Source organism: Dasypus novemcinctus, chromosome 2 (assembly GCF_030445035.2).
Source record: "Dasypus novemcinctus isolate mDasNov1 chromosome 2, mDasNov1.1.hap2, whole genome shotgun sequence".
NCBI lineage: Eukaryota > Metazoa > Chordata > Mammalia > Cingulata > Dasypodidae > Dasypus > Dasypus novemcinctus.
The window spans coordinates 80,145,198-80,168,744 of record NC_080674.1 but is presented as its reverse complement, the minus strand read 5'-3'; the positions used below and the strand labels follow the sequence as shown (position 1 = coordinate 80,168,744).

The following is a 23,547-nucleotide window of genomic DNA, read 5'->3' as shown; positions in this document are numbered from 1 at the left end:
AAATTGGGAATAAAAAGGAATTTAATCTGATAAAGTATACCTGCAATAGTATTACATTGGCATCATACTTAATGGTGAAATATTGAAAGCTTCCCCCCCTAAAATCAGGAATGAGATAGGAATTCCCACTATCACAAATTTTACCCAAAATTGTACTGGAGATTCTGGCCAGTGCCATAAGGTAATAAAAATAAATAAACAAAAGATGTAAAGATGACATAGGGAGAAACAACTGTCATTATTCATCTTTATTATATTTTTCCTTTTACTTTAAAAAGCAAATATGATAAAATGTTAAGCCCCATTAGTTCTGGGTGATGGCACATAGAACGTTAGTTATATTCTTTGTAATTTTCTCATACTTTAATTACTCAAAATGAAAAAGTAAATAAAGTTGAGATAAGTCTCAGACTTATTATTTGTTTAGGTATTTTATGTTCCTGTTTAAAGGGGGAAAATGTATATAAATACAAGGGTAACCTAGATAGCTAGATTTCTTTTTTCTTTTTGTTTATGTTTTCAAAACATACTTGTTTTATTTAACAAACATTCTTTGGTATCAAAACGTGGCCTTTATACAAACTGATGAGAAGTAAATCATGAGGGTTCACAGCTTTACCACAGTATGGATATTAAGAATGTACTTCTATCGTAGACGTCTTCTCACACTCAACCACTTGAAGCATCCACTAGAAGCATCTGTTTGTATTGCAGCCAAAATATACACAAGCAAACAGAGAAACGAGAAGTCAAAAACATTTTCTCTTTGGTGCTAAGGATTTACTGGTGTGTGATTGTTAAGACTGAGGTCTGAAACCACAGATGTTATTTGATCTGTTTCCAGTATGTCTCTATAGTGCCTGCTCCAAAAGACCGACAAAGAATGCACTTCCGCCTTTTCCACCTCTGACAGTACCACCTAAAACCCTGAAGAGCAAAGAAGTCCTTCTTTGGAGGGGAGTGGGGCTGCTTTCAAAGCCTTTTACAAAAGGAAGGCAGACCACGGTGCTGGAGCCTGCACCTTTACAGACACATCACGTATTATGGCAATTAGTTATTGGACTGGTGGTTTAGCAACATTTTGAAGTATTCCCAAGATGATTGCTGTGGTCCTATTTGAAAAAATTATAGAAAAATGTGGACTTACACCAGACTAAATATTATATAGCTAGGCCCAAAGTTGAGGCTTTTAAATATACATAGAGAGGAGAGGGAGGTGGGGAACTGTTACCCGAAACCCTTTTGTTTGTTTAATTTCGGGACTAACCTGTGCCCAAGATGTATGTGAACACTCTGCTCTCAGCTGTGGGCTCTGAGCTGAGGGTTCTGAGAGGCCAGGGGTGTCCAGCAAGCAAGATCAGCAATGGGTAGCTAAGCCTTTCGAAGTCAGGAGGCCTCTCTGCTGTACATCTGGAGCCAGGTTCTCTCCAGTCAACTTTATCAGTAATATAGGAAATATTTTTAGCTCCATCTGTCTGGCCTCTACCCCTCGGTTGGTTCCAAACTCAAAAGGGGAAGGGACATACATATTATTTATTGCTCCCTCTCAAAACCTGCTGATCAATTAATAGAAGACCTTAAGAGGGATAAATTAATGTAGTCCATAACACCAAATGATAATTTGTATACCAGATTTATTCTATTCACATACTTATCCTGTCTGAATAGTTAACTTAGCTTTGCTTACTTTTATACTTCATAGTGTGGTTTTAAAAATAAACATATGTACTGTTTTCATGGCATGCTCAAATTCTCATATTTTGAGAGAGACTCGAGTAAAATGTACATTTTATAATGTATTATATTATATACAAAGGTATAAGTACAAAGAGAAAATGTATTTATTTAATTTAAACTTTTCTTAACAGGAAAACAATACCCATCGTACCCACCCTTTTATAACGGAACACTTGTCTGCATATGGTCAGATGTACATAGGCAGAACATTGTGATTTTAAGGATGAATTAGTGTTCTAATCTCGGTGGGATTTCCTTTATATTTGTGGTGGTTCATGACTGACATTTAATGTAACTATAGCTCTCTGTTAATGTTTAATGAAAGATTCATTTCTGTGGCAGGATACACATTTGTACTCCAGTGTTGAATAAAAGCTACTGTTCTGCAAGAAAGATATAAAATGCTGATTTATAATGACACATTCCAATAACTACCATCTAATTCTTCCAAACTATTTCTTCTCAGGTCCTGGGAGCAGCATGGCTCCAGCAAAGGACAGTTCTTCCCTTCCAGAATTTTCAGCCTTCAACACATCTGTCCATGCTGCAATTAGACACAGAAACTGGAAACTCCTGACAGGCTACCCAGGTAGAACATTTAGCTGAACAAGCTTCCCCTCCCACTGCAGACAAGACCAGGTTGTGCTGTGTGTAGTAGCCCCGGTCTGCCCTTCCTCCAGGGTCATAATCCCTTGGCCATTTGTCTGGAAAGTGAGGCCAGATTGCTTCTGCGCTAGCCACTTTCCCTCACTGTCATCTTCCTAAGCCATATCCTTCTCCTCACTCCATTCGATACCTGAAATACTAAATTGCATTTCAGATCTTTGTGATCCCTCTTGGTATGTGTCACAATAAGACAACTATTTCTTCAGCGTTTTCTTTTCCTACTTTTAAGACTCAGCCTGTTCCCAATTACACAGCTTCCATTGTGATGGCCCACGTTTACGATAGGCTTTCCCACCAGACACAGAGGAGAAGTTCACAGAAATAGCTGCTACCTTTTGCAAAACATCTCTCTGGGGCTGTTGAATGAGAAGAATGGATTTAATCTACTAGTCCTGACTAAAACCATTGGGAATTAACTGATGAACTGTAGGGGGTAAAAGGAAGGAACTCCACCCTAATGCTTTGTGGAAAATAAGGATTTCAGATATGTGTGCCTGTCTAACTACCAAAGAGGATCTCTGAGAGCTGCACCCTCAACCAGTGATGTAGACAGGGGAGGAGGTAGCTTTCCCTGAGCTCATTCTTTAAAAGTGATATACTTTCAATGCTTTTCAAATATGTGGTATGATGGCTAAGGCAGTGATGCAGTTAAACAGTTTTTAATGGGGGCAGTCTTGGCATTTGGGGCAACACGAATCATTGTTTGCAACCATCCCATGCATTGCAGGGCATTTTAGTATTCCAATCATTATGACAACCACACACATACAATCTTGGTTCCCTCTGGTTGTGAAGCAGTGAGACATACACAGTTAAAACATGAGAGGTCAGAGTCTGAGATAGATCTAGAAACGGCAGTCAAAGGGCCACATCTTTTTTAATGTGTCCATGCGCACAGCCCAGCTCAGCATTGTCCCCAAGATTCCTTCCCTGAGGTTAGAGCCTTCCTATCATGTTTCTTTCCCAATAAACCATTTTATTTCTTTGCCAGGATGTGGTTACTGGTTCCCACCACCATCTCAATCCAATGTTTCTGAGATACCATCAATGGACCCACCAACCAAAACCCTCTGGCTCTTTGATATTGATCAGGACCCCGAAGAAAGACATGACCTGTCAAGCAAATATCCTCATATTGTGAAGAAACTCCTTGCCCGCCTACAGTTTTACCAAAAACACTCAGTACCTGTGGACTTCCCACCACAGGATCCCCGCTGTGACCCAGCCAGCACTGGGGTATGGGGCCCTTGGATGTAGGATTCCAGGCATCTTGGGGAGGTTAGAAAACCTTTCTGTTGCAAGCCTCAGGCCCTCACTCCTGTGACTCTCATTTGTTCTCCCAATCTCTGTTCACCTGGCCCTTCTGTTCCTAAACCAAACAGAGGTACCTTCAGTGTAATTTCAACCCTATTCACTTAAGAAGTGGATTAAACCTGGAACACTCCTGCTGTTGGCTGGGGCATGTGTCTAGAGAAGAGGATGGCTGGGTTTCATTCCCTTTTCCCAGGGCTCTGGACAGCTGGGAACTTGACTTGCCATAAAAAGTTCTAGTTAAGTGCTGGATGCTGGAGCAGCTGGCTCTTTTTACCTCCAAAGTCAGACATTAGTTTTCCCTTCTGCCAGTTGTGGGGTTTTATTGGAGTGACGCACATTTCTTGTAACAAATAAAGGGAGTAGACAATTTTTAATGGTTATGTTGGCCAAGAGTTCTCCCAGTCTGTGAGAGATCAAGTTCAGGGATTCCACGTGACTAGCTCTCTCTACCCCCACCCCTTGGTTTGTCCCTGCTCATTCATCCCATTATGTAGCATAGGCCTATTTCATTGTTAGGGTCAACATGGCAGTATGCCTAAACCTTGGTTTTGGTTTTCACAATAAAGAAGGTTTTTAATCCCAAGTTCTCCCCCACGCCTACCCCCTGGCCATTGCTCATTTTGTCTAGACTCCCTGCTACCCCAACTCCTCTGCAACTCTTTTCCTACCTTCCTTTTGGCTCAGGAGTCCTGCACCCACAAATGCCCTTGTACCTCTCTACCTTGAGCACCACTGATTTGGGGGACACTGCTGAACCCCGCCTTCCTTTTGCCCCTAATAAACCATGTGATTGTGGCACAAACCCTGTTGCTGAAGCTAGAGCCCTGCCCAGAGACAGTGGTCAAGTCTGGCCCTGTGAACGTGCTTGTGGTGGACACAGAGACCTGGATGGATGATGCTCACTTATGTGTCACTGGTGCAGTAAGGTTTTTTCCTATGCTGTGTGGAGTTTATATCACGATTGTGGCTTTACCTCGTAATATATTTAGTTGCACTGCTGCTCCCTAGAGAACCCCCAGGATATGATAATTTTGCCCTTAAATGGTGGAAGTGAGCAGTTTGAAAAAGGAAATGGCCAGTGTCCAGGATACTAGGCCTTGGAAAGCAAAGGAGGACATATCCACACTTCTCTTAGTCTCTCAGTTTTCCTGCTTTTATTGAGGTTCCAGGGTTGGAAAAAGAGGATGCACAGTTTAACCTGCCAGCCCTTCTCAGTCTAGTTCCTATCCTACTAACAAGGATTAGTCCAGATTAGCTCCAGAGTGTGCCAAGGTCAGAAGAAATACATGAAAAAATGACACTCTACTCTTTTCTTCATTAGCTGTACTCTTTTGTTCACTGCCTATTATCAATGCCTACAGCAGTGCCTGGTACATAGAAACCACTCAATACATTTTTTAAAATGAATAGATGGACGAATGGCAAAATGAAAATGTCTCATATCATGAAAGATGCTGGACCATTGAGCTGAATACAAGGGTGCTACAAATGTCCTTCAACTGCCACAATTCTGTTCTCAAGCTGCCTCCTGGAGTGGGGCATAGTCTGAATATCTTCTTCAGGGGGAAAAAAGGAAATATGCTTACTGTCTTAGTTTCTAAGCTGTTCTGGCAAATACCACACCATGGATTTGCTTAAACAACAGGAATTTATGGGCTCATAGCTTCAGAAGCTAGAAGGCTTGCTTTATCCTGGGTTTGGTAGGGCTCTGGCTTGCTGGCAATCCTTGGGTTCTTTGGCTTTCTGTCACATAGCAAAGCCCTCTCCTTTCTCTTCCAGATTCACTTGACCTCCTGCTTGCAACTCCTCCGTGTTCCTTTCTCTTCCATGTCTAATTTCCTTGGCTTATATACTTCAGCCATATTGACTTAAGGCCCACCCTCACTCAGTTTGGTCATACCTTAACTAATAAACACATCTTCAAAGGTTCTATTTACAAATGGGTTCATACTCACAGACCAGGGGTTAGGACCTGAACATGTCTTTGGTAGGGGACATGATTCAATCCCTAACACTGATGAAAGGTAGCCTCTTGCCTAGGAGGCAAGAACAAAAACATCAAATACTTATCAGTTAAAATTTTTAAAGTGCACTGGGTTCTAAAACTACCAAATAATATTATATAGGTCCTTTTATAGCTATCCTTCATTCATATCAATATTTTCTGGTCACTAATAACCTATCTTTTAAAATAAGAGTGCTGGCAGGACATGGTGCTAGAGTAAATGAAACCTGTTACCAGTTTTTACCCCACTCCTGGGTTGGCATATGCTGGCCAGTATGTCACTCCTAAGCCTGTCACAGATATTGTGAACTGAACTCAGAGGCGCCTTCTGGATCCTTTTAATCCCAGAGCCGCCAGTAACCACTATTATTATTAGACTGAAGACCATCACTACATGAAACCCATTTGCTCTCTGCTGTACTCTCAACAGCTGTCCCCAATTCTAGTTTCCTGGTTGTTCTGTACAATGCAAATACTCCATGCCCAATGGATTTTAAAGGAATTTTAAAGACTAAAAAACATTCTTTGAGATTTAGTTTTATCCATAATAGAATGTGTCTAATTAGATTTTCTTCTTCTGTACAAGAATGTGAAAAGCTTCATATATTGTATTAGAAGTGTTATTTCTTCCCAGATTTGTTCATCTTTAAAGAAAGTTTTGCTTACTTAACTGTGGGATAATTTTTATTTGTTACTACATGATTGCTTCTAATTTGGGAGACAAAATAAAATTAAAGTCATCTTTTAAATTGTGCCAATCATGGGTATGGGGTTTCCATTTAGAGTAATGAAAAAGTTCTGGAAATAGATAATGGTGATGGTTGCACAGCATAATGAAGATATAAAATGCCACTGAATTGTACTCTTTAAAATGGCAAAATTATGAATTTTACCTTATGTGTATTTTACTGCAATAAAAAAATGAGCCATCTAGTTTTATGGTATATGAGTTACATCTCAATTTTAAAAATATAGTAAAATGGTAGAGCTAAAAAAAAAAAATAATGTGTCTATCATTGCCCTAAGAATATATACCATAAAAAATAGGAGAGCAATCCGGGGTGTCTAGGAGTAAAATAAGGTGACAATAAGAAAATGTTTTATTTCTTGCTGCTAACAAATTATCCCAAACTTAGCAACTTAAAAAGCAAGCATTTCTTATATCACACAGTTTCTGAGGGTCAGGAACCTGGAGCAGCTCAGGTGGATTGTACAGGCTCAGGGTGTCATGAGGGTGTGGCCAAAGCTGCAGATATCTGAAAACTTGACACATGGGCCTTACCACAGGGTGCTTGAATGTCCTCACGCTAGAAGTTAACTTCCAGCAGAACAAGTAGTCCAGAGAGAGTGAAAGAGCAAGCAGAGAGCTCCAGTGCCTTCTACAGCCTAGTCTTCAAACTTGGGCGTTGTCACTCCCCACCCACCCCACCCCCTGGTTTGTTTTGTTTTGTTTTGTTTTTTCTTCTTCTTCTTCCTTAGGAATGAGTCATGGGGGCCATACTCAAGAGAGGAGAATTAGGCTATACCACATTTGTGGACATATTACAAACCATCACAGAGATCAGAGAGTAACAGGCACATGTAGCCTCTTGAGGAAGAGATTGGTCCAACTGAGTCACTTGCATTTATCCAGTGCTGCTATTTTAAGAGAGATGGTTAAAAAAAGCATCCACCTTTACTACTTAGTGGTAGAATAAGCATTGACAGATCATTTAACCTCTGTGCCACAGTTTTCCCACCCCAGGAAAGTGATGGGTTGAATTAGATCATCTTTAAGGTCTCATGTACAAACCATGTCTGACACACAGTAAATATTCAATAAATGTTGATTGACAGGATCTTAACTGACTGAGCTTTAATGCAAGGATGTGAAATGAGTGGGTAAAAATAGCCAGAGATTGGTCTCTGTGAAAAAGCATTCATTTTCTAAAAGTATTATAAGTAAAGCTTATAAGCTTTGAGTGCTTACTATACGCCAGGCATTGTACTAGGTGCTTTAAAAGGATCATCCCATTTAATGTAATTTTAAAATAATGAGAGGTAATTGTAAAGTCTGTTCATCCTTAATTGTCTTCACCCCTTCCATTTTTAAGATATCCAATCTTTTTCCAAGTATAAAATTAGTCAAATCAAGAAAATAGGAAGAATTGCTCTATTTTTTTTCAAAAAGTGTATCAGAGAAATTCTGAATTGGAAACTGGGGAGGGAAATAGAGAGCAGCAGGAGGATGGGTAGGGGGTGTTGAGATCCTCCAACCTACTTTAACCAAGTAGCTGACTTTCATTTCTTTTGTAGATTGGACTTCACTGTAAGATTTCATAGAAAGAGATGTTTAAGGGAACCCGAAACCTCTATTTTAGACCCAACTAATGAATGGAGATGGAAGTTAACATAGTGGTTTCCAATGCCAGGATTTTGACTGGGAAGGGGCAATGATTAAACCTTTTGGGGATCAGAAAATGCTCTATATCTTCATCTGGGTGACCTTTATAAGGGTGTAAACATACATAAAAAACCACTAAGTTACATTTAAGTTATGTATTTTATGGTTATGATATACCTAAAGTACTTTAAAACAAAAACTAAGAATACCTACTATAGAGCAAAATCAGCACTACATACCCATTCCATTTTATATAACAGCTGTTGCCAAAATGTGTTTGTACACACACATTCAAATATTTGTAAATAAAACTTTTAACAAACTACAGGGGAATTCACTAGGTGAAGAAGCCCTTCCGTGAATCCTTTTATAAACGCAAATAAATTCAGATTTTGCTAAGGATTTGCACTCATTTATCAGGGGCTGGGGAAAAGAAGCCTGCCCCCTGCCCTTGAGAGGCTTGTCGTCTAGTTCTGGGATATGAAGTTCTTTCCAGTTTAAGTATTTCTAAGAACATCCTGGTCTACACCAAATATACTGAAATGGTACTGTCCTTCCCAGTCACCACATATCCTTGGAAGTCTACTTTGCTTTCCAAGTAGAGTTAGCCATGGCTTCCGAGGACAGGTTCATTTTTACGCCGTTGAAAAGCCAATTTTCTCACCTGAGTCATCACCCTGACAAATAACCAAGAGCAGGTGGATTAAACAGTAAGAGGACCCACTAGATCTCACCTTTGGTTGCCCTTCATCCTAAGAGCCATCCACCAGAATGGTGTGAAGCAGAAGCAGAGAGCCATGGCTCACACTTCCCCAGGCCTTTTAGGGCTTTGTGGCCATCAGGAACCTGGAGAAGCATCTTAATTCTCAAACTAATTCACCAAAGTAAGCAATCATTGAGCCTAGGAGATTTCCTTTAATACCACTATTTTTCTGGTGATTGCTATAATACACACTTTAGAAAGTGTGTATTATAACAAACAAACTTTAGAAAATGTGTAATCTGTTAGGGAAATAGCTGATTTGGTTTGAAAAATGTTACTTGTTTATGCCTCACAATAGGGCACCTGGTTTTTGTTGGTTCTTGAATGCAAGCATTTGGGTTTAAACATATGGGTCAATGAGGAAATATGTGGCCCCATATCCAGGATGAGGAAAAGGACCATAACGCTGAGGTACAAAGCTACAAATCCCCCCTACACACCCCAATAAACGGGCTCAAACTCCCCAGGCATGGGACCAGAGTTCCCGCTGGACCTGGTCCCTCCGAGGCCACTGGGGGATGTCTCAGCCAATCTCCCCTGCAGTGGTCTCACCCAGACCTCTGTAGCTCAATTCAGGTATCACTGCTGGAATTCTTAACACGGTGCTTGTCCTTGAATGCACACACTTGACCAGAATAAGTACTTAATTGGGAAGCTCTCTATCACCATGATAAAGGGAAAACCAGTATCACTGGTAATCATAAAAATATACATAATAGCATCCAGGAGCCAGGCCACCCCAGAAAAAAGGATGAGAGAACCTGAGCCCAGCCCTGGCAGGTGGTAGCAACGAGGAGTGAGGAGTAACAGAAACTGAGATCCTGAGAGGTAGGAAGTGACTTGATCAAAATCACTTCCTGCCAACTCAAAGCTGGACCTAATTCAGTGTTCTCATCATCATATCAGAGACCTTGAGCAATAACTTTGGTTCCCTCAACTGGTGAAATCTCCATGAGGACCTTCTGAAGGAAAGCATTTGTAGAGGTGGGGCCACAGAATCCCACCACAGAGAAAAAGATGCCATCACAAAGTCAAAGATAAATGGGGAGAATGAGGTCCCTGTTTGTCAAACCAATGATTGAGTCATAATGTATGGATGGCTTCAATCAACAGAAAAAAGACAATCCAGGCAAAGGATGTGAATGGGCAATTCACAGAAGGTATACAACTGGCTAAGAAATAATGAAAAGATATCTGACTTAATAACCAAGAAATAAAAAGGAAAAGAATTTTTGTGGCCAATAACATTGATAACAAAGAAATATATTGATAATTTATAATAGTAATATATAGGCGGCGGACTTGGCCCAGTGGTTAGGGCATCCATCTACCACATGAGAGGTCCGCGGTTCAAACCCCGGGCCTCCTTGACCATGTGGAGCTGGCCCACGTGCAGTGCTGATGCACGCAAGGAGTGCCCTGCCACGCAGGGGTGTCCCCGCGTAGGGGAGCCCCGCGCGCAAGGAGTGCACCCCATAAGGAGAGCCGCCCAGCACGAAAAAAAATGCAGCCTGCCCAGGAATGGTGCTGTACACACGGAGAGCTGACACAACAAGATGATGCAACAAAAAGAAACACAGATTCCCATGCAGCTGACAACAACAGAGGCAGACAAAGAAGACACAGCAAAATAGACACAAAGAACAGACAACCGGGGTGGGGGTGAGGGGGAAGGGAGAGAAATAAATAAATAAATCTTTAAAAATAATAATAATAATATATAATATATTAAAATTTAAAGTTTTCATGCCTCTTGACCTAGCATTCCACTTCTAAGAATTTATCTTTAGAAACAATACCACAAATGTGCAGAGAGAGATATATGCTATATAATAATGTGCTATAATGAAATATTTTGTATATTTCTAATATCAAAAACATGGAAATCTATGAAATTTGGCTATTTATATAAATGATGATAAATATAAATATAATATAAATAAATATAATGGATGTTCTATAGTTCTGAAAATGAATGAGGGAGAACTATATGGACTAATCACATGCAGAAAGAAACCCTTGTTTTATAAACTGTCTAAATCTGTATCTTCTCATTAAAAAATATACACATATGTTACTCTATGCATGGAAAAACAGAAGAACTGTATATGAAATGAATGACTTTGCCTTTGGGATAGAAAGCCAATGGGAATTTCTTGAGTGGACTTTCTCTTGTATGTTTCTGTAACGTCTGAATCTTGAATAACTATTATTTGTTATTGAAGTAACAAAAAAAAAATTTTTTTAATCTTTAACAATACTATCCTTTTAGTGCAAAATTTTAGAGTAACAAGATAGAAAATATACTGATCCCCAAAACTCAAAAATAATCTTACAAGAATTTAAGAGAGTTGCTTCTTGTTTTTCTTATCCATTTATATCTACCTTTAAGATATATACAAATTAACCTTTACATGTAATATAATATACACTGGGCACTCTGAACTCAAAGACCTGAAATAATAGCATTAGCAGGTGGAAATATCAGAACAGAACATATGGTAAACCATTGTCATGGAGCACTAAAGTACTTCAGGATTAGTAACAATACAAATGCAAGAAGGGAAAGGGCAGCTGGTACATTCTGGGCCTTTCAAATGACATGTATATTCTTGATCAGTGAATAAATATTACTATAATTTACAAACACAAAAAATACAAATTACTACTAACCTTGACCTAGGAACTGTTTGTACCAAAGGCTCTGTACCTACTTTTGCTTTCCCACATATGCGTTTCTTTTTTTAATTATTTAAAGATTTATTTTATTTTTATTATTTATTTCTCCTCACCCCTTTGTTGTTTGCACTTGCTGTGTCTATTCATCTTCCTTGTTTCTTTTTTTTTTTTTTTTTTTTTAAAGATTTATTTATTTAATTCCCCCCCCTCCCCTTGTTGTCTGTTCTTGGTGTCTATTTGCTGCGTCTTGTTTCTTTGTCCGCTTCTGTTGTCGTCAGCGGCACGGGAAGTGTGGGCGGCGCCGTTCCTGGGCAGGCTGCACTTTCTTTTCACGCTGGGCAGCTCTCCTCACGGGCGCACTCCTTGCGCGTGGGGCTCCCCTACGCGGGGGACACCCTTGCGTGGCTCGGCACTCCTTGCGCGCATCAGCACTGCGCATGGCCAGCTCCACACGGGTCAAGGAGGCCCGGGGTTTGAACCGCGGACCTCCCATATGGTAGACGGACGCCCTAACCACTGGGCCAAAGTCCGTTTCCCCCTTGTTTCTTTAGGAGGCACCAGAGACCAAACTCAGGACCTCTGAGGTGGGAAGGAGGCTGCTAATCACTTGAGCCACCTCTGTTCCCTGCTTTGTTGTGTCTCTCATTGTGTTTTTCTTCTTGTCTCTCTTGTTGCATCATCTTGTTGTGTCAGCTTGCCACACTGCCCATCACACCAGCTCACCGTCTTCTTTAGGAGGCACCAGAAACTGAACCAGGGATCTCCCATGTGGTAGGTGGGAGCTCAATTGCTTGAACCACATCCATTTCCCTAGGCATTTCGTTTTAAAGGAAATGGAAGAAATGAAAGAATTGAAGAGAGACTCCCCTTTTCACTAAGAGATTCCACATCAGGAATACCAGGTCATTGCCTTGGAAACACTGCCCTAGAGGCAGGGAAACCTTCAAGGGCAGGAGCTGCTGTCTTTGGTGTGTGCCCAGACCCAGGCATGGTGCTGAGGGGGCTCCAAGGTGTCTGGTAATTTTACTTCCCCATGTGCTACTGTCCCTTCCCATCTGCCCTTCTGCAGGGAGCAGCCCTTCAGCCATTTCCTCCAAAAAGAATCACAGCTGCACTCTTTTTCTAACAGTTTGTTTTGCTCGTGTGCCTGGAGACCCCTAAACAAGGGAAGCATTCTAAATGAGTTAAACGTATAAACACAATAAGCAGTCAACATCCACATCCTCTGCAGTTCAGTAGAAAAATCAGAATATCCAACGGATCCAACCAAAGGAAAGTCAATAAACAAGCTGGTGGAGACACAACATACAGAGATGAAATGTTTGTAAGAAATAAGTAAAACCCTAAGATGAGGTTTTTTTAAAAAAGACAACATGAGAGTTTGCTGAATGAAGAAGTTCTCTGAGCCAGGTCACCAACTGGGTCTAATCCCATCTTCATAGCTTCATCACCAGGATTGTACTTTAGGGTCCCCTGGCTCATACACTTGCCCTCCCATAAGGCTCCGGGTGTAGCTAATGCCTAGAAATTGCTGCTGCCCTCTGGCCCACAGCTCATGCCCCTTAGGTGCCCCTTGTCTCTCATCTGGCCCAAGTTCACTACAACCTCTTTAGATACAGTGATTTCGCCCATCATTTATACCATATCTTGCTACTTATAGGAGCAAGGCGAGGAACTAACATTTACTCCTCCCATTAATACCTATCATGGTCAACGTTTTCCCATTTTAGAGATTATCTTACATGAAGACACACAGAATATAATTTATAGGAAGTCCTTACAAATTTTGACTCGGGGAGCCTCTGGCAAGTAATGTGTTCCAAGCTGGAGTTTAAGAACATCGGGATGGCTGAGAAGCAGACAGCATGCCAGGCGGTGGCAGGCTCATACCCTCCTCCAGCCAGTGAGGAGACACATGCCACAGTTGAGCCAAGAAGTAATGACAACTAGAGAGGCATGAAGATGGTAAGATAAAGAGCTAATGTGGAGGCGCCTTTGGGACTTGGAGTTGCCCTGGATGGTGCTTCAGGGGCAATCACCAGACATTGTAAATCCTCCCAGGGCCCACTGGATGGAATGGGGGAGAGTATGGGCCATGAGGTGCAGAGATGCCCAGAGATGTACTTACCAAAAGCAATGGATGTGTCATGATGATGGGAGTGAATGTTGCTGGGGGGGGAGTGGTGGGGTGGGGGTGGTGGGGTTGAATGGGACCTCATTTTTTTTTTTTAATGTAATATTTTTACAAAATCAATAAAAAAATAAATATTTTTTTAAAAAAGAGCTAATTAGAGACTTGGAAAAAAGAGCATTTGAAAAGAGTTGGAATTATTCGGTCTGGAATTATTCTTCTATCTTTTTCATTTACTTAAGGTGGCAATCACCTTCCTCCACAGACGGTGGTGACCGTCTATGCCCTCGTCCTGGTGAACCAAGACAAAACTATCAGCAGAGTGGACTAGGGTAGCACCAAGGAAATTTCCTGAGAGCAGTTCTACAGTTGCATAGACCACCAAGAGGTAAAAGAATTGGGGACTGGGGACACCTTGGAAAATAAACTAGATTTGTATCCACAAATGGTGAAGACCCAGTGACTGAGTTAGATGACCCCCTACCCATGGGGAGTCTGGGCTTTTACAATGACTTTGCCTAACGCTGCTGAAGATGAGATGGAAGGAGAGGCCGGGTCCCCTCCCTTCACCAGTGGAATAACTCCCTTACCTAGTGATGCAAAATGACTTTGGGGCTAATTTTACTAATTTACAAGCAGTCTGTTTCTGTTTTTCTTTCTCCATTTGTGTGTTTTAAGTAGACTGAGCCCTCTTCACACCAGGCATGAAAAGAGGCCTATTTACATGCTTAATGTATGTGAGCAGCAGCCTAACTCTAGCTAAAACTGTGGCCTCTGCAACCAACTGCCTGGGTTCAAATCCTGACTCCATGGCCTCCCAGCTGGCTGACCTTGGACCAGCTGCTTAACCTCCCTGTGCTGTTTCCTTATTAGTACGTGAAGATAATAATAGTGTTCTACACATTTGTTAAGTGGATTTAATAAGCTGATACATACAACGAACTTAGATCAGGGGAAAAAAGGAAAGGCTAGAAATGACACCAACAGTTCACCTCTCCATTTGGCTACTCCTGTCCTGATGCAAGCTGTTTTACTCCATGTCGGGGCTTTTCCAGCAGATGGATTAGCTTGACTTTGGCTTGGCTCTGCTTGGTAACTTGATGGGCGGGTAACAGGGGTTATCACTGGTATTGACCTGTGCTAAAAGCATCCCAGCAAAACACCCAGCCCTCTTACAGGGGCTTGTCTCTCACTGACCTCTTTTCTTCCCAACACCTGGTAAGAGGAGTTGTGCGCATATTATTATAGGTTCAGTTACATAACTTTTTGCTGAAGGCAACAATGTTTAACAGACTCTGTAGAAATCAAAGCATTTCTGAGACCAATACAGAGTTCTCTGATTTATGTAACATTCTAAACCAAAACACACTATCTGAGCCTAAACACAGACAGCATTTGTTCTTTTCCAAGGAGAGACCCTCACAAAATAATATTCTTTATAAGAAAGTCCACATATATAGGCTAACATTTTGCTTTACAGGCTAACATTTTCCTTTACCTTCTTGCGTCCCAAAAAGAAAAAATCATTACAAAAAGAATTGTAAGAAATATTCTATGTATCTGAGGTGTTTGTTACTCTTCATCTGGGAGCCCTAAACACAAAGGGCAAATGAGATCCTACTGACCTGGTTTAAAGAGAACAGTGTGGGTTGCTAGTGGAAACCACCCCTCCTCTTCCAAAATTTAGCACGATGGTAACTGACTGTAACTAAAGATTAAAGGCTGGTTGATGCCAACTGATCCGAGAATTAGATACATTAAATTCCACTTTCCAGCCAGTACTGGCATCAGAAGTTGTAGTGAGCGTTAAGAATCCACCTGTTGTTTCAGGAATGGATGGTAGTAATAGCACAATATTGTAAATGTAATTAATACCACTGACATGTACACGGAAATTGTACACTTAAGTTAGAAAAGCTTGAGTTACGACAATACAAAGTTAGAAGAAAAACAAACAAACCTTAGTCTCATCACTCCTCTTCACATCAGCATCCGCCAGCATCACTCATCAGATTTCCAGGGTCTGGTGCCTCACCTTGGTGTCCTGCTCAGGTGGCTCCCATTCTCAAGCAGGTCCTCCCAACCTCTAACCCACCCGCCCCAGCTCTGACCAGGTCCTAAGCAAAGGAAATAGAGTGGCCTTGATGCGGGTCCCACGCTGACCCTGCCCTTGGCTTCTGGTAATGAGGCTCTTGCCTCAAGCCCCCTCCTTACACAGCAGTCCCAAAACAGAGTTTCTAGCATATTCCCCCAAGCACTGATGGCCAGCCCCTTGTGATGGGGCTCTCTTATTCATTCATGTCTCCCGAACACAGGGGTCTGTGGAAAAAAAATGTCCTTGCAACAAGTTTTCAGTGGCAACATTGAGTTTGTGGCCAGGAAAAATAGTGGTGGGTGGTCTCCCAAGAGACCTCAGAGTAACATTCATTATTTTAATGGATTTAGCATGGACCAGGGTCTGAAACTCATCCTTGCTCAGAATTTTATCATTTTAGGCATCTGTGGCAGTTTGATATTCCAAAATGAAATTCCAAAAGGAAATACTGATTATGTTTGTAAACTGGTCTCTTCCTCTGGGCTGGTGATAACCCTTTGATTGTATTAGATTCAGCTGAGACATCTGATTAAATTATGTTAAGATTAGGGCTGTGATTCAACCATGTCATTAGAGTGCAATTCAGGGTGGAGTCCCAGCCTCTTGGGCTGATAAAACAGACTCTCATACAGAAGTAGACACATAGAAGCAGATAAGCAGGAAGAGACAGTGCCATAGACACAGCCCAGGAAGAGAGATGAGCCTGATAGTCTACAGCTGACCTTGTGGAGAAACCAGAGCAGCCAAGCCCAGAAAGAAATGGCCCTGGGAAGAGAGACAGCATTATGCCAGCCTACAGCTACAGAAGCTTGGACCCTGGAGCCTTAAGAGGAAGGAGGAAGGCTGAACCCCTGCAGACATCACCTACCACCTTGCATCAACATGTGGCAACAGACTTTGGGTGAGAAAGTACCTCTTACGGTACCTTGAGTTGGACTCTTTAAAGTCTGGTAATTGTAAACTAGCCCAAATAAATAACCTTTATAAAAGCTAACAGAGTTCTGGTACTCTGCGTCAGCACCCCTTTGGCAGACTAATACAGCATCCCAAGAGCAAATCCATCTCTTGGAATAAACTCACCTTGAGAATAATAGATGAGTTCTGATCTGTTAATTGCCATGAGAAATTAGACACCATAGACCCTGGGACATGCAGGGTTCCTGGGCAGACCATTCTCTCTTCATGGTCAGACCTACAAGGAGAGCTGAGTTATAATCTGAAGTATACGGGGTGGTTTTTACAGGGAGATAACAAATAATAACTAGAAAAGGCAAACTGAGCAATTGCCAGAAAGCACATTTAACCAGAAAAAATGTAAAATCTTGAGCAGGACAGGAAGTAGAAAGGAGTAGGTGTATATGTTTTATTTTCTTGAATTCTGAATTTTATTTTTAAAATCTGCGAAGTGTTCTCTTAAGTTTTTTTACAGATTTCCATAAAATGGTTAAAATATAGACATAAGAATGCATAAAATACAAGATTTAGTTATTTGGACAGTCCAAACATCACTTCTGGTGATGCCGGATAAATATATTGAACATATTTCTTAAACTGAAACATCTTAAAATGCATTTTCTAATTATAAAACCAACATATGCTCATTGTGGAGAATCTGAAAAGTGTAGAACACTATGAAGGAAGAAATAAAGTTTCATATCCTCCCATCACCAGAGATAGCACTTATTTACATATTGAGGCATTCATTTTTATCTTACTCATTGTTTCACATTACTAAGACCAGATTTCAATTTTTTTTTAAAGATTTATTTTTTATTTATTTCTCTTCCCTTCGCCCAGCCCCAGCCCCAGCCCCCCGTTGTCTGTTCTCTGTGTCCATTCACTGTGTGTTCTTCTGTGACTGATTCTATCCTTATCAGCAGCACTGGGAATCTGTGTTTCTTTCTGTTGCGTCATCTTGTGTGTCAGCTCTCCGTGTGGGCGGCTCCATTCCTGGGCAGGCTGCACTTTCTTTCATGCTGGGCGGCTTTCCTTACGGGGCGCACTCCTTGCGTGTGGGACTCCCCTACGCGGGGGACACCCCTGCGTGGCAGGGCACTCCTTGCGCGCATCAGCACTGCACATGGGCCAGCTCCACACGGGTCAAGGAGGCCCGGGGTTTGAACCGCAGACCTCCCATGTGGTAGACGGACGCCCTGACCACTGGGCTAAGTCCGCTTCCCTTTTTCTGTATTTGTTGACCTCTGAGGGGCCTGATCAGGCCCACTCTGCATCTCACAGGTGGGGGTGGGGGGCAACAGGAGCTCCAGCTAAGAAGACAGAACAAGGAAAAGTCAGCCCTCATTCTCACCAGGCTTTCTTTCCTAACTATCATCTCACCTGGGGCTCCTATCATCCCACTCGAGGAGGTGCACTGAATGGTCAGCTGCCACTGGTTTACAGCCAGTGTTTGGAATCATGTCAGCAGGCAGGGAGAAGTGAAGACATGGACAGGAAAGAGACAGCGCCCTTTTCCTTTCTTACAGACAGAGCCAAACTGGGACTTGTGAACCTTCTGGGAAGGCGAATAGTTTGGCGCTCCTTCAAAGGGATGCCTTTTTAAAAAAAAAAAAAGAAGTTGTGGGTTTACAGAACACTCACGCATAAAATAGAGTTTCCATATACCACCCTAATATTAACAAATTGTACGTTTGTTACAACTCATGAAAGAACATTTTTATAATTGTACTATTAACTGGAGTCCATCATTTACAATAGGGTTCACGGTGTTGTACAGTTCTATGCTTTTAAAAATTTTTATTCCAGTGAAATAGATAAAACCTAAAATTTTCCCCTTTTTAACACATTCAAATATGTGATTCAGTGCTAGTGCTGTTAACTACATTCACAGTGTTGACCTACCATCACCACCATCCATTAGCAAAACTTTTTCCATCACCCAAATAGAAACTCTGTCCAATTTAAGCATTAACTCCCCATTTCCCACATTTCCTATCCCCAAACCCTGGCCCCTCACAACCTATATTCTAGTTTCTGGCTGTGAATTTGCTTCAGTTCTTAACAGAGCGGCCGAGCACTGGGTGGGAGAAGCTGCAGCGGGAAGGCCGCTGGCTGCCTGGTTTCTATTCTGTGATCTTAAGCTCGCAGGTCTGGTCCCAGCTGGCACACCCCATTTGGCAAAACAAAAGCCTTGCGGACAACTGACTCCACCCTTGAAGACACTTTAACAACCACATCTTTCTTACTAAGCACACCCCTTGGGGGAATCTCACCTTCACCCCCAAGGACCATATTCCATCCAACCCTACGCAGAGGAGAACTCCCAAGCGGAGTTCTGATGACTGTGGTTGTATCGCTCCTGACAGTTCTTTGCAGCCTTTGAGGCTTGGTACGTTGTTGAGTTTAGATGTACTACGAAGGGCAAAGGAAGTGTCTTCCCTCTTGAGGTAGCCTCAGTAGAGGAAGTCAAAGCCATCTGTATAAACAATTATACCTGGAAACCTTTTATGCAACTTTTAGCCTTTCTTTTTCTAGGATGAATAGTCCCAGTTCCTTTAACTTGACTTTCTGAACTTTTAGTTCTTCCAGTCTGCAAGCACTCATGTGATTCCAGGCCTTAACGTGTGAGTCCCTGTGTGCCATTTGTTCTTCTCTCTCCTCTGTGCTTGACTAACTCCTCCTCCAGGTCTAAACTTAAAGGTCCCTTTCCCTGCGAAGGTTTCCCTAACCACGCTGGCCTGGGGCAGGCGCTGCTGACACGCACATCTCCTGTAAGAGTAGACACCTCCTGTTACTGTTATTGCCTGTATAAACGTCTGTCTGTCCCTCCCTGCCATCGCCCCACTCTCAGGTGGAAGCTCATGTCTGGTATTTTTAATCAAATATTTTGTCTTGTAGAGCAGTGCTTGGCACTTACACAATACTAGTTGAATAAATATTCAAATCATTGAATTCAAAGGATCCAACCACCTTCTGATTTTAGGATGACATTTTTGTCCTTGATTTCAAAGTCCGGCCCTTGTTCCAAACTCTCACATCCTACCTCCAGACTATGTTTACTCGGCCCTGGTGGCAGCTCCACCCTTCTGTTGCCTTCTCTCGGGAAGTGTGCTTCTGGAGTTTGGGCTGTCTTCAAAGGGCTCAGGCTGTATCAGCTGGAAGGACTTCAGCACCTCAGTCAAGTCAGGGTAAACCATTACACTACCCAGACTCCTCAGGAAAGTTTTGTTTACCCTGGGATCTCCTCCAAGATAGCAGCTTCAAACACTTTTTATGGTCTCCAGATTTGGACAGACTCAGTTTTTCCCCTGTCATTTTCCAATCCTTCGCTAAGTTTTTTCCTCTTCATTTGTTCAAGCTTTATTGTGAATGATTTTCCATGTGTAACTTTTTCGGCATAAAACTGGTTTTATAGCTCATATCTAGGGCTGAGATAAGTCTTACAAATGCCAAGGACTAATTGCAAAAGGGCAGATGGCATATTTCCTGATGTTATTTATTGATCCATAGTTACAGAGACTCCCCCTCCCACAGTGTGGAAGTGGGTGTTTTGGGAGCTTGAGATACAGTGGAGATAAACTAGTGGTTTCCTTAAGGAGAGTAGAGTTGGAAAGTTTTTCAAGAGGCAGGGGAAGGGCTTAATAGGAATGCTTAGTCACCTGGGTGCAGACTAGGAGCGCATGGACCTTGGTGAAAATTGTAAAGCCCAAATGTGTTTAAGGCCACAGTTTCATTTATTGAGCACCTACTATGTATCTCAGTGCCTGGCACAGTGTGTAACGAAGATAAATAAGTCATGGCTTTTACCCTCAAGTAGATCACAGTCTGTTAGAACAATGGCAGTTCAGAATGGTGAAGGTCATTACACAAGTGGGAGGCATGTAAAGGGCAGGGGAACCATTTTGGTTACACTCATGTCACTTGACCTGGCCCTGTTGGTAGTGACCACAGCAGTAAGACCTAGAAAGTGATCGAAAAGCCAGTTCTAAACCCTCAAACACCTGGAGCACAAGATCACCAAGATTGCTCAGAGATTCTGATATTTTACTCTCACTTGGACTCCGAATATGAGGAGACATGCAATAACTTCCCATGCAATAACTTCTCCCTTTCCCTGGTATTACTTACCTATTGCTGTGAAACAAATTAACACAGAATTTAGTAGTTGGAAACAAGCAAACAACAACAACAAAAAAACCAAATAGTTACCCAGTTTCAGGAACCTGAGCCCAGCTTAGCAGGGTACCGCTGGCTCAAGAGCGCTCTTGGGTGGCCATCCAGCTGTTGGTGGGGTCTGCCATCTTCGCTGAAGGCTTGAATCTGTGGGGGATAAGGGTGTCCCAGAATGAGCGAGAGCACGTGATGGAAGCCACCATCTTTTATAACCTAATCTCTTGGAAGTGACATCCCATTACTTCTACCGAATTCCCTCTGTGAGGACTTAGTCACTAAATCCAGCTTCTACTCCAGGAGAGGGGATTGCACAATCTGGTGAATCCCAGAAAGCAGAGATCCCTGCATCTTGGACTGTCTGCCATGCCCCTCCACCTGTCCTGATTCTCCACTCTATCTCATCACTTTCCTTCCCAGTTCAGAATGTGCTTTTTTCTGCATCAATGAGAGTAGGGAATGGGCTTAAATCACATTAGGACATTTAGGGTAGGTGCTCTGCTTGTACCAGTAATGGAAGCACAAGGACTTGGTGGTGCTGGCAGAGCCTTCTAAAGTGGCCAAGCAGACGTTGAAGTACTGACTGGGAGGGGGACAGACTTAGGAAGAGACCATTCTTGGAAGTGTTTGGCTAGTGGGGAGCCATTTTGCAAAGCCCTGGCCTATGTGTTGATGCTAAGTATTCTGCCATCTTATAAAGATGCTTTTAGTTCCCTTGAAGAAACAGGGCTGAATAGCTATCTTGCAGAAGAGGATGGTTTCTGCCCTATCTCCGGCCCGTATGGTCACAGAGGTGAAATTAGAGTTTTGGCCCTTCCACCCACTTCCCCTTTCAGACCCTTTCTTTCAATCCCTTCTAGGCTCTGGTACTCAGCCTATTGACCCTCAGACACAAAACATCCTTATCTCCTGTGAGCTCTCTGCCAGCTCCAGTCAGTCCTTGCCACCATCTTAGCTGAGAAGCCTTTAAGGAACCACTTCTCCCTGGGGCCTGGGGGGAGCCTCTGGTTACATAAACCCTAATGAGATAAGGTTGCACAGGGAAGCAACCTCGTGACTGATGAATGTACCCACCACTTATGGATGGTGTCCATCCATAGACACCCCTATCCCAATTTAACCAGCCTCCTTCCAACCAGTTACCTCATCCCCCTTTGACAGCCAGCCTCCAGCTGATTTTATAACATTGTAAATATGAAGTAATATGATGCAAATCAAATGTACTTCCAAGAAAAGGGCAGTGAAGTTGGACACCATTCACTCATGGGAAACCCATTAACAAAGAGTGATCTGGCAGTTAGGGTAGTTAATAGGGAATGAGAGAAAATTGACAAAGACCCTCATACAATAGAAGAAGATTATTTGAATATCAAGGGAGTAAGAGAGAGAGGACCTTGGGAAACTGATGAAACTCTTAAATATTTTTACAAAATTATTTCTCTTCATCTTCCTGTCGCTGAATAGAAAAGGAAGATAGTCTGTGCTATCACATAATTTTACCAAATAATCCATGCCAAAAAAATTGGTTCATTTTTATTCTAATAACTAGTGTACAGTTGCATTTATAACACCCATTTTATTATAATTAAAATGTTTTAATGCGTTTTAGTTTTGTTCTGAGATAAAGTTTCAATCAAACCTTTTTTCCCCTTACTATTTACTCTGATATTTTAGATAAGGGTTAACCTGGGGGATGAGTGAGGCTAAAGGCAGGTCTAAGGAAGGAGGAAGAATGTTTCAGTGAAACAACTAACAGGATGTGGCATGGAATATTTCCTGTTGTCTCAGGTGTTGATTAAAGCTTCAAAGCGGAGGTCAGGGGGTGATAAGAACCTCACATGCTCATGAGAGGTGCTAAAGGAATCCACAGGGCTCGCTAAGAAGACACAAAAGGTTCATGAAAAAGAGAAGTCTCCTTGAAGGAAATTTGTAAGAGAAGCAAGCTTTCCTTTTTCCTCTCTAAGGGAAAGGGAATCCCTCACCCAAAGAAAGCAAAAAGGGTTCCAAGAGAACCTCCGTTTAGGGGGTGGTTCCTGCAAAAAGGTGAGACAAACTGGCCCCTCACTTCACAGTTTGGAGCTTGCTGAGTGGTGAAAAATTTTCAAGCTGCACAGTGCTACTACCAGGAGTGGAGAATGCCAAGGTTCTTGGGAGAGCTTGCCCTGTGTCTCCTGGAGTTTGGGGAGCATGAAGACTGGTGCCTGGCTCTTACAGAGAGTTCTGAAAGCAAGAGGCTAGATGGACTGGGCAGCAGGGTAAAGAAGAGAGGACAGTGGCAGTGGCACAATGCATTTCTGCCATTTGAAGGGCTAAGGGTGAGTGGGTTCCCGCAGGCCAGGTGATAACCACAGCTGCCCAGAAGGACCCTAAGAGGGCTGCCTGCTGGGCCAGGGGGACCCAGCAGAGAAGGGCTAAGAGTCAACTGGAGAGTACATAGTGTAGTGTGAGAAGAGCCCATGGTAGGAGTAGGAAAGTGTACTTCCAAGGCACACTAATATGTCCTGCAAAAGAGCCACACTCTAAGTGCAGAAGACAGCAGTCATTCAAGCAAAAGCCATAGGCCACTCATGTTAAACAGTATGGCCTCTGCCCCTTTCCTCTCATTCCTCCTCATCTACTCAGCCCTAGAGGCTCCTGAAGAAGGCTG

At 42.4% G+C, this 23,547-nt stretch overlaps 1 protein-coding gene across 4 annotated transcripts in view; it reads left to right on the top strand.

The window, feature by feature from the left end:
* ARSB (arylsulfatase B) overlaps positions 1-23,547 on the top strand; it is a 344,495-nt gene that overhangs the window by 179,456 nt on the left and 141,492 nt on the right. For 2 of the 4 annotated variants that reach the window (XM_004449669.4, XM_071208684.1), the window contains 2 exons: positions 2,204-2,326; positions 3,395-6,655. The exons of 1 other annotated variant lie outside the window; for it this stretch is intronic. In XM_004449669.4, coding sequence (XP_004449726.2) covers positions 2,204-2,326; positions 3,395-3,660 — 389 coding nt within the window. In that variant the 3' untranslated portion in view covers positions 3,661-6,655. Of the gene's footprint in view, positions 1-2,203; positions 2,327-3,394; positions 6,656-13,920; positions 14,058-23,547 lie in introns of those variants that run through there. One more of the 4 variants, XM_058275258.2, reaches the window with a different exon arrangement.